Here is a 15,774-nt window from a genome sequence, read left to right as displayed (position 1 = left end):
GGAAATTAGAATTTGGCTTTGTATTTGTATTGTGAATGTATTATACCACAAAAAAAAATGTGGAAATTACCTTGAGGTGAAAGAAAAATGCAATAAAAATGTAAATTGGGCAAAGAAACATCATTTGGCTGGACCCTGGACTCGCCCATTAATGGATACTAATGCCCTGTGTCTGCATATTATTTTACTTTTATGTAAAGTGGAGAATGATCAAGTTTTGCATTTGGGCTGCATCTAGAAATGATCAGCATTAGTGAGAAGGGATTAAAAACTAGCTAGATGTCACTGAAGTGAAAATAAGTTCAGGTTTAACATCAGCAGTCTGGCTTACAAGCAGGTTCGTGTATTTAGTGTTAAGGTGCATGTAAAAAGTATTATTAAGAGCCTTACTGTCTTACTGATTTGTCACAGCAGTCATGTTAAATCAAACGGTCTTCTGTTGTCTTCAGAGTCTAAGTTCCAGAGAAGACTTCTCTATGCATGTGTCCATCTACGAGTGTGAGTCTACTGGTGGCTCAGAGTGGGTTTTAGAGCAAACTGTCCACCTGGATGATTTCGCCAGACCCTCTTCCACCCTGGATCCAAGAGTCAGTGTGGACTCAAATCTCTTTGTCTACAGCAGGTCAGGAACTATTACGTTTATCATCATTATTATGTCAGACTAAGTGTTTTGCTTGTATGTCTGATAGGTTATTCATTTTCTTCACCTCAGGTCTGACTTGTACATGAGCAGAGACCATAGCTCACCCAACATTAAGCACTACGTGCACTTGGACTGGCTGTCAAAGGAGGATGGATCGCACATCCTCACTGTGGGAGTGGGCTCTAACATTCTTATGTATGGCCGTATCTCTGGCGTGGTCAATGAGCAGACTAGCAGCAAGGAGGGTGTGGCTGTTATCACCCTTCCTCTAGGGGGCAGTATCAAACAGGGGATCCGCTCACGCTGGATTTTGCTTCGGACCATTGACCTCTTGTCATCTGTGGATGGCACCCCATCACTGCCGGTCTCCCTTTCCTGGGTAAGGGATGGCATCCTAGTGGTGGGCATGGACTGTGAAATGCATGTGTATGCACAGTGGCATCAGGACAAGAAGCCCGGTGAGGGAGAAGAAGGCAACCTTTCATCAGCAGACATAGCCGGAGGTCAAAGCACAGTGTCCTCCTCGATCTTTGAAGGGAGGGCCAGGTCAAAGAGTGTGTTTGAGGGGAGTACTGCAGTAGATGAGGCCCTTCGTGCCCCGGCAGGACTTCAAGAAGGAGGACTCTTTGAAGCAGCTCACTCGCTGTCCCCAACTCTGCCTCAGTACCATCCAACCCAGCTGCTGGAACTCATGGACCTGGGCAGAGTTCGGCGTGCCAAGGTGAGTCCATTTCTACCTCATTCAGTAGTGAAAAACATCCAAGTGAAATCTAGTGAGTTTTTATTCAGTGTTTTTCACACGATGTGATGCGGATTAGCTGATTTTAATAAAGTCTTGGTTTTTTTTGTGTGTGTCAGGCCATCCTCGCCCACCTGGTAAAATGTATTGCTGGGGAAGTCGCTGTGGTTAGGGATGTGGAGGCAGGTGAGGGCGGAGCCAGGAGACATCTGTCTCGGACAATCAGCGTTACTGGCAGCACAGCAAAAGACACCATAGTGTCGGGCCGTGACGGAGGCAGGGACTACACAGAGATCAACTCCATCCCTCCCTTACCTCTGTACTCCCTCATGTTGGCTGACCTAGACACCTCTTATAAAGGACCTGAAGAGAATGCTAAGGGAACTAAAGGGACTGATGGTGAGGCAGCCCAAAAGTCCACAGAGGACCAGTATGCTGACCTCTTCCAGGTAGGAAGAGTTGAGACTTGAACAGATTTTGTTGTTAAAGGTTTACCTGCGTGTAAGGTCTTTAAACCGTTCTCTTCCTGCATTAACAGGTGCCAACAGTTACCACGGATGACTTTGTAAACTTTGCCACAGATAAACCAGAGAAAAAATCCCGAGTTATTAACCTCTCTCAATATGGGCCTACATATTTTGGACCAGAACATGCTCAGGTAAAAATAAAATAAAAAATAGACTTCTCTTTACATAAAAATATACTTATGGAGAAGTAATATTTGTTTACCAGTTCTCTGCTTCACTTGCTTTCTTCTCATTTGTGTCCAGGTGCTGTCCAGTCAACTCATGCACTCCAGCCTTCCAGGCCTGACCCGCCTAGAGCAGATGTTCTTGGTGGCCTTGGCGGATACTGTTGCAACCACAAGTGCTGAGGTCGCAAGCTCCACTGATCAACAGTACACAGGTCTGTCTAGTTTGTGTGTGTTCCAGTCGTACTTATGATATGTACAGGAGACTGTGTACAATATAATACATCTGACATGTGGCATAAACACTGTATTCCTTAAAAAGAAGTCATAACAGCATCCTTTCTGATATTGCACTCCAGCAGTAAAGGTTGATTACGGTCCCCCTCCTCAGTCCTGCTATACATATTTTCAGCAAGCAAATTGGTTCTAAGTCTTGGTATTTAATTGCAACCTAGCAAATCGGTCCAATATTGCATTAAAGTTAAATGTTTTTAACAAACAGGAAAGGACTACTTTTCTTGAGTCATTCGCCAGCTATCAAATCTTGGTGGTTAAACTGTTCCTTTCTCTTTTTCAGTATCTTTTGCCTTTTTTTACTTCGGTTTTTCGTTCTTTTTATTTAGTCTTTTGTGAGGAAGACATTAGCAGGTTGTTCCTGTGCTAAGTAAGCAGAGAAGAGGGTAAGAAGGTTCAAGGACTGGAGACCTATTGTGTGACAGGATCACATGAACTCAAGTGATACTTGAGTTTAAAGGTCTTTGCCCTCTTGTTGAGTGGTCTGTGGGGGGAAAAACTGATCAACTGCTGGTATTTGTGTAGGTGGCGAGGCTCTTGATGAGTGTGGACTAAGGTACCTGCTCGCCATGCGTCTTCATACCTGCCTGCTCACCTCTCTGCCCCCACTCTACCGCATGCAGCTGCTCCACCAAGGTAAAGTACTCTGCTCATGGTGCTGCTGCTGTGAGACGAGTATACAAAACGTTTTGTATGACAGTTATGGGGTATATTGCTCCTTTCACTATCCCTATTATTCACTATCCCGATCCAACTATCTGCTTCTATTGCAGGCCTCTCAACATGTCACTTTGCATGGGCGTTCCACTCAGAGGCAGAGGAAGAGCTGCTGAACATGATCCCAGCAATGCAGAGAGGCGACCCACAGTGGTCTGAGCTCCGGGCCGTGGGTGTGGGTTGGTGGATAAGAAACATCAACACTCTGAGGAAAATGGTGGAGAAGGTACCAGAATAAATATGTGTATTTATATACATAAAAATCAAAATGTAATGCTGATTATGGCAATATCTGTATAAAATGTCATTTTACTCAGATATTGCCTCAGTTTCTAGATGAGTATATGAACTAGAAAAGGAAACTTACCATCCAGTTTACTCTCTAATGTAATTAATTTCCTACAGGAGTTTTCCATTTCTAATAAATATCGAACAGCTAGGAGTTACTGTAAAGACTTTATGAATCAAAGCAATTGGTAAATACTGATAACTCTTTAGAAATAACTAAATAATGACTATTGCTTGTTTATCATCAGTTGGGAAAAGCTGCATTCCAGAGGCAAAATGACCCTTTAGATGCTGCCCTGTTCTACTTGGCCATGAAGAAGAAAGCTGTCCTGTGGGGACTCTTCAGGTTGGACATTTTCTCTAAACACATAATTAATTTGAGTAATTTTTCCAATGTTCAGAACAAGAGGTTTTAAGTGAATTTACTTACTAAAGCAGAATGGATGCCAAACTCTGTGGCTTTGTTCTTTCAGGTCTCAGCATGACGAGAAGATGACTCAGTTCTTCAAAAACAACTTCAGTGAAGACCGCTGGCGAAAGGCAGCTCTCAAAAATGCTTTCTCCCTACTGGGAAAGCAGCGCTTTGAACAGTCGGCTGCCTTCTTCCTGTTGGCTGGTTCCCTCAAAGATGCCATAGAGGTTTGAGGACTTTTTTTAATAGTGCACAGACAACTTACTGATGCTGTGTTTACTCCAGTAGCATATTTCAGTGTAACTTGCACCAGCAATATCATAAAGTTGTCTCTCTTTAAGGTGATATGTGTACAGAAATATGTTGATGACAGAGTGGGATATTCTTCAGCCTTTAAATCACTAAAGAGAAGCCTAAATTATATTAATAATAAGATGCATAACAGTAGCACATAGTCTTTGTTGGCCTAGATTTTTTTCACCACACAGTCAAAATATACAGATGTGCAGAAAAGGAAGTGTGAGTTTCTGTTTGTACCTTGCAGAAATCATTAACTTTTTGCACTTGGCTTGTTATTTCTTTAAAAAAAAAAAAACTGCACCGTTAACTCATCACGCTGTTTCATGGTGTTTAGGTATTGCTGGAGAAGATGGAGGATCTCCAGTTAGCCATGATAGTAGCAAGGCTGTATGAGGCTGATTTTGAGAATTCATCCACCTGCCAAGGCCTCCTTTATGAGAAGGTCTTGGGCTGCAATAGGGACGGGAGTGGTTACCACTGTTCCAGGTTGCACCCCGATCCGTTCCTCCGCAGCATAGCCTACTGGATCATGAAAGACTACACGCAAGCTTTGGACACATTATTGGAGCGAATCCCAAAAGAGGACGATGAGAATCCTGGTTAGTTGGTTGAAGACATTTTAGTGATTTTTAAATGGCACGTTCCACTGAAAGCGGATTGTGCATTATTCATGCTGTTTTCACCTGAAATAAATATTTTCTCCATTTTCTTTCCATTTTTGTGCATCAGATGTGATGGTTAAGGCTTGCAACCCTGTGGTGTTTAGCTTCTATAACTACTTAAGGACACACCCTTTGATCATTCGCCGCCACTTTGCAAATCCAGCGGGCACAGCAACAACAGTAGGCCTCACTGCTGAAAAGAGCAGCGCAGACGAGATCAACCTCATAGAGCGCAAACTGTTCTTCACTACAGCCAATGCACACTTCAAGGTGAGTCCATACTAATCTAGCTATTTACTCCAATCCAGTTCCTTTGATGGAGTTGGGAACTTGTACATTATATGTGTAAGTATAAATATGTAGTATAAAGTGAGCCAGTTACAATTGAAGTAAACATTAAAATGGTAAGGACAAGAGTAAAAGATTAGTGAAATCATCGCCTTCTGACACAACTAGCAAAGAACATTTTTAGCCTATACATTTAAGTGCACTTTGTTGCTTGTGCCTGTAACTGATGATCAATTTTTAATGTCCAGACTGCTTCCTCTGAAATCGCAGGACTAGGGTAAACAGGATAGGGTGAAACCGTGATGTTCATGAGCTTCATAAATAAATCAAACACAGCAAACAGCTTTACACAAGAATCAACTTCCACTATCAAAGGATGCTAAATTTGTTACACGCAGTTTACTGCAGTCGCATACAATTTTGCAGGGAAAGAGAAAGAATATTTTTGCCTTGTAGTTTAGCAGAAATGCAGCAATAAGTCATGATATTGTTGTTGGGCTCGATCACAGAACATTATTGTATTTTTGCTCCATGAAGATCTGCTGAATTTGCTCTCTTTCTACTCCTCTAAAGGGAAATGAAATGTAGCAGTGTTATAACAGGAAAAATAGACTGGAATAAAAACTATACTTGGAGGCTCTCAATTACATGTTGCATTAACCCAGCCAGGATGTCATTGAGTGTGATATGAAGGAAATTAGATAAGCTGTAACTAAGAAACTAACATTTTTGCTTGACCCACCAGGATTCGTCAATTTAGGATTCAGATTCAGATTTAGGCCTTAGCTGTTGCTGTTTGATGTCATACCTTTTACATAATCATCATTGTAGACAAAAAAATCCACTTTGTTACAATAAGAAAAATAATTGTAATTTATCACTTCCATCCCCCTATGTATCATTCTGATAACTACAAAAGCATGCATGCAGAGATTATATAACAAAAGTTCATATACATATTATATAATCTCTGAATCTTGTAGGTGGGCTGCCCAGTTTTAGCTCTGGAAGTACTTTCCAAGATCCCCAAGGTTTGCAAGAAGTCTGGCTCATCGCCTCTCAGCAAGGCTTCATCCAAGGCCAATTTAAACACAAGCCAACCCTTGGAAAATGGCACTCAGGGAGGTTTGGACTGGGGCTCTCCAGCAGCACCGACACAGGCCTGGGGAGGAAATGATGGCACTGGTGGGTTGGACTGGAGCCAGCCTATGGTGAAGGTAGAGGAAGATGAGCTGAAGTTGGAATGGGGAGATGACAAGGAAGATGATGAGGATGAGGACGATGATGGTCTGACCATGAAGAAACCAGAGCTGGAAACCGAAGGAGAAGAAGGTTCAGGAAAAGGCAGCCAGAAACTGCAAAGAGAGGACTCACAGGTAGCAATGATATCTAGAATCTCCTTGAGTAATTGTGGAGATCTCAGATTTTATTTTATTGTGGTTTTTTTCCTTTGGTTGCACAGTTAAAATGCCAAAACAGGGAAAAAAAAACCTTCATTTTGATGTTGTATGAAGGCACATCCTTGTCTAGTTTCTGTACTGTCTTATCTGGCATATAGGAGACGACAGATACAAACCAAAATGTTACATTTAAAGGATTTTCATTTGGAGTTAACACATCAAAGAAGATGTTTTTGGTGGGGTCTTCTCCAAAAGGTGGAAACTTGCAGCAAAGGTGCAAGGAGAGTGTTTTTGTTGGGTCGGCTCCAAATATAAAATTCAATGAGGCTACAAAGCACGGTCTTTTTCCTTTAAGTCACTCACATGTATTTCAGGGTGAGTCGGAGGTCGACGTGATAGCAGAGCAGCTGAAGTTCCGTGCCTGTCTGAAGATCCTCATGACAGAGCTGCGTACATTGGCTACAGGCTTTGAGGTGGACGGAGGGAAGCTCCGCTTTCAGCTCTACAACTGGCTGGAGAAAGAGATAGCAGCCATGCATAAAATCTGCAACTACAAGGTGGACTTTAATATTATTTGATGTTGTTTTAGCCTATTTTAAAAACTGCTGAATGTTTCTAAAAATGTTTTTCAGTTCTGGTTCATTGTAATTTATTTTATTTTATTTTTTACCATAAATGTTATCAACTCAGGTGGAAGGAAAGGAGGAAGAGTCAGAGGTGGAGCGCTGGGGAGAACGCTCAACATCGGTGGACATATCAGATGACGTATTGGAGCGAACAGATGCCGGAGCCTATGAGCGTCACCAGATGGAGCGCCGCCGGCTTCAGGCCAAACAGCAGCACTCTGAGAGGCGCAAGGCATGGCTGAGGAAGAACCAGGCCCTGCTCAGAGTGTTTCTATCCTACTGCAGCCTTCATGGAGCCAAGGGAGGCGGAGTCACCTCTGTTCGCATGGAGCTTCTGTTCCTCCTGCAGGAGAGCCAGCAGGTATGCATGCACCTTTATACATATGTCATTATATATGTTTGTTTTTTATTAGTACAAAACAGTTTACAGAGAAGGCAAATTCACTTTTTGTCATACTCTGTAGGAGACCACAGTGAAGCAGCTGCAGTCCCCATTGCCTCTGCCTACTACACTGCCCCTGTTATCTGCTTACATTGCCTCCACCAAGACGGTCATAGCCAACCCTGTTCTCCACCTCAGCAATCACATACACGACATCCTCTACACCATCACACTCATGGAGACCCCACCACGTCCGGACATCATGGACGATCGGGTCAGTACTTTAAAAAAAAATCTCTAACTTAACTTTAAGCTGACTGAAAGTCTCACTGTCTGGTTGTTCAGTTTGGGGATGAATAATGAAAAGTGATGTTCATGTTTTTAGGTGAACGCTCTGCACACGCTAGCAGCATCTCTGTCTGCTTGCATCTATCAAGCACTGTGTGACAGTCACAGCTACAGGTAAACACGTGCATTGCAACACATCCAGAAACCAAAACTGGCTTCACATTACCCTTGTGCTCAAAGTACACGCTCATTGCTATTTAGTAGTTAAGAACTATTGTTTTTGATGCTGTGCTTGTGTAGCTTAGTCTGACTCCAGGTCTGTTCGGACATTTGTATCTTTGAGTTTCACACTATGAAAGAAGAATAAATGTATTTAACAAAATGTTGAACATGTATGTTTTGGGCTGTTGTGACTTTATCGTTTCATGTTTTGGTTGCTTTGCAGCACTCAAACAGAGGCCAACCAGTTTACAGGGATGGTTTACCAGGGCCTTTTGCTCAGTGAGAGGAAACGACTTCGCACAGAAAGCATTGAAGAGCATATTACTCCCACGTCTGCACCTGCACAGTGGCCAGGTAATAAGACCTCTTACTTTACTACCCAGTGGTGTTTTTGGGGAGTTGGTTTGATTCTGACTGAAGAGAGAATTTGGATTAGAATATAATAACACATTTGCTCTAATTTGTAGTTTTACAAAATGAAATGGAGTTATATTTGAGGATCGTCACAGATGCATAGGATGGGGAAAATGGCTTTCTGTGCAAACATCAAGGACAGTATTTTGTGAAAATGTGAAGAGCAGGACGAGAGAGAGCAGAGCAAAGCAGGCAGTCTGTGTTTATGCAGAGAGGCAGATGGTGTTCTATAATAGGAGCTCAGTGGCCTCTGGGAAGGAAATGGAAAGAAAGAGACTGATCACGCCATCCTGAAAAGGTTTCATAAATGGGTTTTCGATGGTGCTGAGATGGTGTTTTTGTTTGCCTGTGGAAGTTATTTGTGTAAATTAGGGGTTAATCTGTTGCACGTTTATCACGTTGGATGTGCTTCCCCTCTCTGCAGGTGTGTCGTCCCTGATTTCATTGTTGACATCCGCGAGGGACGAGGACCAGCCAAAGCTCAGCGTGCTCCTGTGTGAAGCTGTTGTGGCAGTTTATCTTTCCCTGCTAATCCATGGCCTGGGCACTCACAGCAGCAATGAACTCTTCCGCCTGGCAGCACATCCCCTCAATAACCGGGTGTGGGCCGCAGTCTTCGGAGGAGGGGCCAAAGTCGTCATTAAACCAAAGAGGCCTGAGGCTCCACCAGGTAAAATGACGATTTGGTAGTTAGCGATCTAAAACCTTTATCTTTACCATGTCAACATTCTTCATGGTTGTAATTATTTGCCTTTATCCCTTGATTCAGCACATGAAGTTGACCTTTTTCCTCCCACGTCTGTTTTCCCTTTAACATCTCTGATCACTTCCACTTTTGGTATTATCGCATAGATATTTACTTAGCACTGTCCTGTTGATGCTCCTAACATGCTGCTGCTACTCGTGTGTAGCGTCTTGTGTGAGTGTGCCCTCTGCCCTGTGTCCCAGTGCCAGCTGATTTTGAGGCAGCCAGGCCAGAGGAGTCTCAAGAGACAGGAAGACCAGAGCAGAGCAACTTCACCTCAAACCCCACTGTCACCCCTACTGAAACCCAGCGCCCTAAACGTCCCCCTCCTCCTGTTTTAAGGGAAGAGGGGGTGGGCACTGTGGTATCTGCAGCTAACACCAGCTGTGAGTAACTGGGCTGGTGGATTGCAGTGCTGGTTTGCAGAATTGCAGTGCATGGTAATTGTAAAGGTTTGCATTGTTGCAGCTGCTTGACTGACCCACCACTCTATCGTGAAGCTACTGCTGAATGAGCATTACAAACAAACAAAAAAAAAATCCACTACTGTTATGACAAGCCAACAGCTGTGTGTGTGTTTGTGTGTGTATACTGCATTGCATGTACATGTTGTAACGTCCTCTGTGCTCATTTTGTGTCACTGAAGCACCAGCTGGGCCTAGCAACGAGTATTCAGAGGCCAATGCTGAGCAGCCCACTATATGTGAATCTGAGACTAAACCAGGTACACTTTCAGAGGCTTCCTGTAGCGTTCAGGCTAAATATCTACTTGTGTGTTGTCCCGAATTTAGAATGAAATACAACCACAATTCAAGAAAACCACTGCGGTGCTGTGTTAAATCTAAACAAAAACAGAATGTAATCATTTACACATTTCTTAAACCTATATTTTATTTACAATAAAACACAAAAACCCTATGAGATGTTTGAATTGATATTTTACTCTTTCATGAAAACTATTTGCTCACTTTGAATTTGATGACAGCAACAAATACCAAAAGTTGGAACAGGGTGACAAAAGGCCTGAAAAATAACATTTTGCAATTAATCAGGTTCATTTACAACATGTCACTAACATGATTGCTTTGTAAAAAAAAAAGAGCATCTCAAAGAGCTGAGGATCATCGGTCCTCTTCAGTGTAAAACTTTTAAAATCTCATCATCTACTGTCCATAAATTCAAGAAAATTCATAGATTCAAGGAACCTGGAGAAATCTTCCCTGTGCGCAAAGGACAAGGCCGTTACCAGAGAAGGCAACACCCTTGTCTTCTCTGGATCAAACTTCATTTCAAATGGACTAAGACAAACTAGAAAAACTGATCTGTGGTCGGATGAAATTCTTTTTTTTGTTAAAACATGGACGCATCATCCTCCAGACTAAAGAGGAGAGCGCTCCTTTCAGAAATGGTATGGAACTGTATTAGTGCCTATGGAACTAGCAGCTTGCACATCTGGAATAACACCATCAGTGCTGACTGGTATGTACAGGTTTTAGAGGAGCATGTGCTCCCATTCAGATTAGTTTTTTTAGGGAAGGCTTTGCAGATTTCAGCAGCTGCAATCCCATATCAGATAAGAATGGGACAGCATTCCTCTCCCAAAAGTCCAGCAGCTGCTCTGCTCAGACAGTCCTGACTTGTACAGATTAAAATAAGGCTGGATCCTGCACAGTGGGTAAACATGGCCCTGCCCCAACTTTTTTGAGACATGTTGCTGCTATCAAATTGGGAACGAGTTAATATCCTTCTTAAAATGGTACTTAATCTCCCTTCAAACGTTTGATATGGTTTCTATGATCTACTGTGATGAAAATAGATTCGCGAAAATTGCATTTTGTTTTTAATTTGCATTTTACACGGCATCCCAACTCTCTTGAAACTGGGATTGTATTTTGAAGTAATGCAAATGGAGTTGGTGTACGTAAGTAATTTGCAGTTGAGTGAGTTACTGCATTATAGATTTATACTAGCGCTTGTGTGACATGATTCAGGTATTTGTCTGTTTATTTCAAAAACGAAGCCATTCCCAAAGTGCTCACAGCTCTACTGTGTCACTGTTGGCTGAAATTGACACTGTTCATCCATATTCATCAGGCCAGAGTATACCGTGCTCACATTGTGTTTGTGAGGGAGGAAGATGGGGACTGGCATTTAGACTCCACATCTCTAGAGCTTGAGGCAGCTCTGAGCAAGGCCAGGGGCCTTTTGAAGAGCTCCTTTAGAGGACAGGCCATCTTAAATGCCAGCCTGTTGATAAAAAATCACTTGTTAAAATTGTCCTTTCGAGGGCCGCGGCAAACCTGCATGCATGGCACAGTCACACAGCTTTAGAGAAAAGTTACATGCTGATGCCCAACTGTCATGTTCTAATTAACTCATTTTAACCTTAACATACTGTAGTTGCCAGTCTCATTGTGTTTGCCTATTAAGTGCTGTGGATATGAGGAAATGCTTAGCACATGATTGCTGAAGAAATTTGCCATCGTTTGATGTGTTCTTTGTGCCCACACATGAAATATTCACTGATTCTATTATGTAATGGACTGTGCAGTATCTGTGTGTCTAACTGCAGTGTCTACTCTGGTTTGTGTCTTGTCTTGTTTTGTCTGGTGCGATACCAGAGATAGTCATCCTGGATAATGGTGCAGGTTTGTGTACTAGCGAGTGTTTCTTGCCCTGTGCTTACATCCCAAACGTGTGCTTTTTGTGCCTTTTTATATTTCTCCTTTCCAAAAGTGTATGACGTTTCATTTGTGAGTGAAGTTAGGTGCAGACAGGAGCCTCCTTTCTCAGGTATTATGTGTTTTATGTAGGATGTGGATGCAGTACTTTTCCTCCGGATCTATTTCCTTTTTCTTTTTTGGATTTAAAGTGATGCTGAGTTTCAGCTGATCTTCAGCCTTTGTATAAAATGCAGCACACTGCAGATCTCTTTTCAAATTGTCTTGTGTTTGAAATATACCATTTCTTCATTCTTCTTCTGCTACAGTGGCTCCCCCTCAGCCCCCAGCAGAGGATGTGGACCGATACAGACGCAGATTCAACATGAGGATGCTGGTTCCTGGACGCCCTGTAAAGGAGACACCTGCCACGCCGCCTCCTGTTCCCGTTGAAAGACCCACCTACAGGGAGAAGTTCATTCCCCCAGAGCTGAGCATGTGGGACTATTTTGTGGCCAAAGTAAGAGAGTAAAACTGTCAAACTGAATCTTTGCTTCAGATTTAAGGTTTAAAAAAAAAAAACAATATACATATTTAAACCTTTCATTTACTCTTTGCTGATCATTTCCCCTCTCAGCCTTTCCTGCCGCTGTCAGACAGCAGCGCTCTGTATGACTCAGACGAAAGCGGTGCCGAGGATGACGAAGATGATGATGACGCCTTCCTATCTGACACACAGATGACTGAGCACTCTGACCCCAACTCTTACAGGTACAGCCAGCATGCCTCTTTCTCTTTATTTCCTCTGAGACTCATTGTGGTTCATATTTTAATTATTTGTGTGTTTGTGGGTTATGTAGCTGGTTTCTGATCCGCCTGGTCATGGTGAAACTGGCTTATCACAATGTCAAGAACTTCATTCCTCTCACTGGCCTGGACTTCACAGGTACGTGCTCGCCAAAAGACCGATCCTAAACGGCTCTCTAAACGTAAGCGATGCATTCTTTATGAAGGTGCATGGAAATATTTTAGGACATTTCAACAATAATTTGTTAATCATATGGAATCCACAGATAAACGCTTCATAGCTTTTTGCTTCTGAATATCAAATTTGTATATGTGTTTGTGTCACAGAGCTGCCAGTCACGTCCCCTCTGAGCAATGCTGTCTTGAAGACTTTAGAGACCTGGGAGCAGCTTCTGTTGGAGCGAATGAATACGTTTGATGGCCCACCTCCCAACTACATCAACACTTACCCTACTGACCTCAGCTCAGGAGGTGGCCCTGCAATACTGCGACATAAGGCCATGCTGGAGCCTGACAACACACCCTTCAAGTGAGTATTACATCATCTATATGTAATTTTTGTCTTTGTACTTACAGCAGATAAATAGATAAGGCCTCAGTAGCACAGATGTAGACACCAGTTAGTGACCAAAGGTTGCTGGGGGAAAAAACAGTATTCTCTCCGAACAGCTCGCTAACTGCTCACAAGTGGTAGTGAAATAAGTGTAAATCGACTGGAAATGGAAAACAAGTTTCACCCCTAGAAACATGTCGGTTTCAGCCAGAAGGCATAAGTTGAATTTTGAAAGTGGCTGTTCTTTCTTTCCAGATTGCATCACATTTTTTCAAGCTTTTGTGTTTTTTCAGGCTTCACCTGCTAAAGACAGTTTTCTTCCATGCAGACTACAGGAATTTGTGTTACTCTGTTAGTTTCTTTGCTTCTGATTTTACAAAGTGACAGTCACAAACAGCCTGTTTGTGATCACCTTGTTTTCATCCACTTTATTTTTTTTCTTTAGGACAAGGAACCACCAGTCCTTTCCAGCCCGACGTCTGTGGCATTTTCTGGTCAAACAGGAAGTTCTTCAGGAGACATTAATCCGTTACATCTTCACAAAGAAAAGGAAGCAGAGCGAGGTCGGCACATGGCATTTAATTTTTGTTTTTTCCTTAGATGAAGTTTATCATTTCTTTTATGAATTTTAAGTACTTGAACATCACGTTAGTCAGCAACTATATTATGTTGTTTTTTTTTCTTTTATTCTGTTTTTTTCCTCCTCATCTTAGTGTAACACATGATTGTCATAGAAAACAAATTTCTGAAGTGGATTTGCTGACATTAGCCCAGGTTAACCACACGTAAAGACACGACACCTATAAACATAGAGATTTATGATCCTTGTAGGCATCAAACAACTAGCCCTACCAAAGTGAAGTATCCGAACAATTTTTACAAAAATAAATAACATATTTTATATGCTTTTTAATTTAACTTTAGTTCTTAGTGTGCCGCATGTCTACAGTAGGTTTTCCCTTAAAAATGGAAAACGGTATCCAGATGCTCGGTTGTCCAGATATTTTTTTTTTTTTTTTCCCAGATCTTTTTTGGAATATTTTTGCAGTCTATTAGTTGGAAATGGCAATTTGGTCATTTTCTTAGTCATGTATCTAAATTCATCCCTTGATTTTTTTCTTTATTTATTTATTTTAAAAGCACTGAGTGAGCATTTTTATCACTATTAATATTTTTCTTATCTTTGCTTTGACTCCTTTAGCATATAATCAAGTATAAGAGAGTTCACTGCCTTCTGTGATGTCTGAATCAGTCACTTTTATGACAGACTGCCAATGCAGCTCACAGATTGAACTTAAAAAAAAAACCTCCTATAGATTCTTGTCCTCATGCCTAGTTAATAATTAAAACCTTTGTCGCTAACTGGAATAACATCATGCCAAATTCAGCTGTAATAGTCAGATCAAGAGTTCATGTCTCCATACCTGCTGCAACATGTCTGACTTACTCCCATTTTTATCACCAAGTATACAATATCCTGTCAGCTTTGTTAATTTTTTTCCATTTTCATTTCATGATTTATTTTTCTGTTTGTGCATGTGTGTTGTGTCGTGCTGTGTTGGTGTGTCCTGTGTCTATATTGCCTCTGTGTGTGTGTAGTCTGTAGAGAACCATACGGACCGTATAAGCCCACACTGCAAAGCAGGAGCTAGCAGTTCCTATAAGGTAGTATCATTTACTGTACCAGCCCAGGCCCTGGCTCTGTCTGAGCATCTGTCTATCTTGTCTGTCTGGGAGAGTCATTGCGAAGCCAAGCTTGAAGGAGCAAGTGCATTAAACACTAAAAGAAATCTTGCACCAGTTGCACAGGGTTTGGTTTGCAGTTTGTTTTGAGATCCCGCCACGCTGGGGTAAAGCACTGCATGTCTCCTCTCTAGCTTGGCCTGATAGTGACTGCTCTGGTAATTTTTTGGCATAAAATCTACTCGAAGCTCTATGGCTTAGATCTAATGTCTAATCTCTTCCTCTCACTGGGACACTTATCCACTCACATAACCTCATATCCAAACCTATCAATAACTCATCTCCCTGTGTAGCTCACATCCTTTCTAGCTGGACTGATTCTGCAGGACTCAAAATCACATAAGTGAGATGGCACATACTTTAAACCTACTAACTTGCATGCTCACTGTCAGTGTGTGGTGGCGAGGCTTTCTAACTGGAGGGTGTCAGCCCAGAAGCTCAGTAGTCATACTTGTCAATATTTTCTGTTTTCTGTTTTCTATCTTTATCCTACTAGAGGGAAATTAAAGTCTATTTATTTTTTAAAAAATGTCTTTCTTACCATTAAACTGACCCAGGAGAACCTTATTTTAGTTTTTCTCTCTTCAGCTTTGATGTTTTCCTTTTCTTTTTGCCTTTTCCAGGTGGAGGCTGATTTGGGCTACCCAGGAGGAAAAGCTAAAATCATTCACAAGGAATCTGATATAATCATGGCATTTGCCATAAATAAGGTCAGTTGTGGGTGTTAACTTGTGTAAAATACTGGGGAAAACTTGTGGTTCATAATTTCCTTTGATTCTGAGGACACTGTACATGGAGACAGGATTATTAGATAGATTTACATTGAATGAAGGTTTCTAGAAATCCTTTTAAGTAGCAAATACATGGCAGTTACTTTCTGGGAATTCAGAGAAGCTAGTG

The 15,774-nt window shown here is 41.9% G+C and overlaps 1 protein-coding gene across 5 annotated transcripts in view; it reads left to right on the top strand.

Moving 5' to 3' along the window:
• dmxl2 (Dmx-like 2) overlaps positions 1 to 15,774 on the top strand; it is a 37,785-nt gene that overhangs the window by 15,396 nt on the left and 6,615 nt on the right. For 2 of the 5 annotated variants that reach the window (XM_035909110.2, XM_006793930.3), the window contains exons 21-45: positions 450 to 622; positions 713 to 1,364; positions 1,502 to 1,831; positions 1,921 to 2,040; positions 2,153 to 2,288; positions 2,893 to 3,003; positions 3,141 to 3,310; positions 3,621 to 3,718; positions 3,846 to 4,011; positions 4,419 to 4,683; positions 4,814 to 5,016; positions 6,018 to 6,410; positions 6,809 to 6,991; positions 7,125 to 7,421; positions 7,525 to 7,716; positions 7,828 to 7,904; positions 8,176 to 8,306; positions 8,791 to 9,036; positions 12,101 to 12,291; positions 12,409 to 12,542; positions 12,632 to 12,717; positions 12,906 to 13,107; positions 13,577 to 13,694; positions 14,731 to 14,796; positions 15,498 to 15,584. In XM_035909110.2, the coding sequence (XP_035765003.2) occupies positions 450 to 622; positions 713 to 1,364; positions 1,502 to 1,831; positions 1,921 to 2,040; positions 2,153 to 2,288; positions 2,893 to 3,003; positions 3,141 to 3,310; positions 3,621 to 3,718; positions 3,846 to 4,011; positions 4,419 to 4,683; positions 4,814 to 5,016; positions 6,018 to 6,410; positions 6,809 to 6,991; positions 7,125 to 7,421; positions 7,525 to 7,716; positions 7,828 to 7,904; positions 8,176 to 8,306; positions 8,791 to 9,036; positions 12,101 to 12,291; positions 12,409 to 12,542; positions 12,632 to 12,717; positions 12,906 to 13,107; positions 13,577 to 13,694; positions 14,731 to 14,796; positions 15,498 to 15,584 (4,827 nt within the window). Of the gene's footprint in view, positions 1 to 449; positions 623 to 712; positions 1,365 to 1,501; positions 1,832 to 1,920; positions 2,041 to 2,152; positions 2,289 to 2,892; positions 3,004 to 3,140; positions 3,311 to 3,620; positions 3,719 to 3,845; positions 4,012 to 4,418; positions 4,684 to 4,813; positions 5,017 to 6,017; positions 6,411 to 6,808; positions 6,992 to 7,124; positions 7,422 to 7,524; positions 7,717 to 7,827; positions 7,905 to 8,175; positions 8,307 to 8,790; positions 9,037 to 9,314; positions 9,498 to 9,757; positions 9,836 to 11,732; positions 11,760 to 12,100; positions 12,292 to 12,408; positions 12,543 to 12,631; positions 12,718 to 12,905; positions 13,108 to 13,576; positions 13,695 to 14,730; positions 14,797 to 15,497; positions 15,585 to 15,774 lie in introns of all 5 variants that reach the window. The other 3 variants (XM_087840265.1, XM_087840262.1, XM_006793931.3) reach the window with 3 other exon arrangements.

The sequence above is a fragment of the Neolamprologus brichardi genome, chromosome 1 (genome assembly GCF_056152115.1).
Source record: "Neolamprologus brichardi isolate AB-2024 chromosome 1, ASM5615211v1, whole genome shotgun sequence".
In the NCBI taxonomy this organism is placed as follows: Eukaryota; Metazoa; Chordata; class Actinopteri; order Cichliformes; family Cichlidae; genus Neolamprologus; species Neolamprologus brichardi.
Note: the sequence above shows the minus strand (reverse complement) of the source record. Positions and strands in the feature narration are given on the sequence as shown.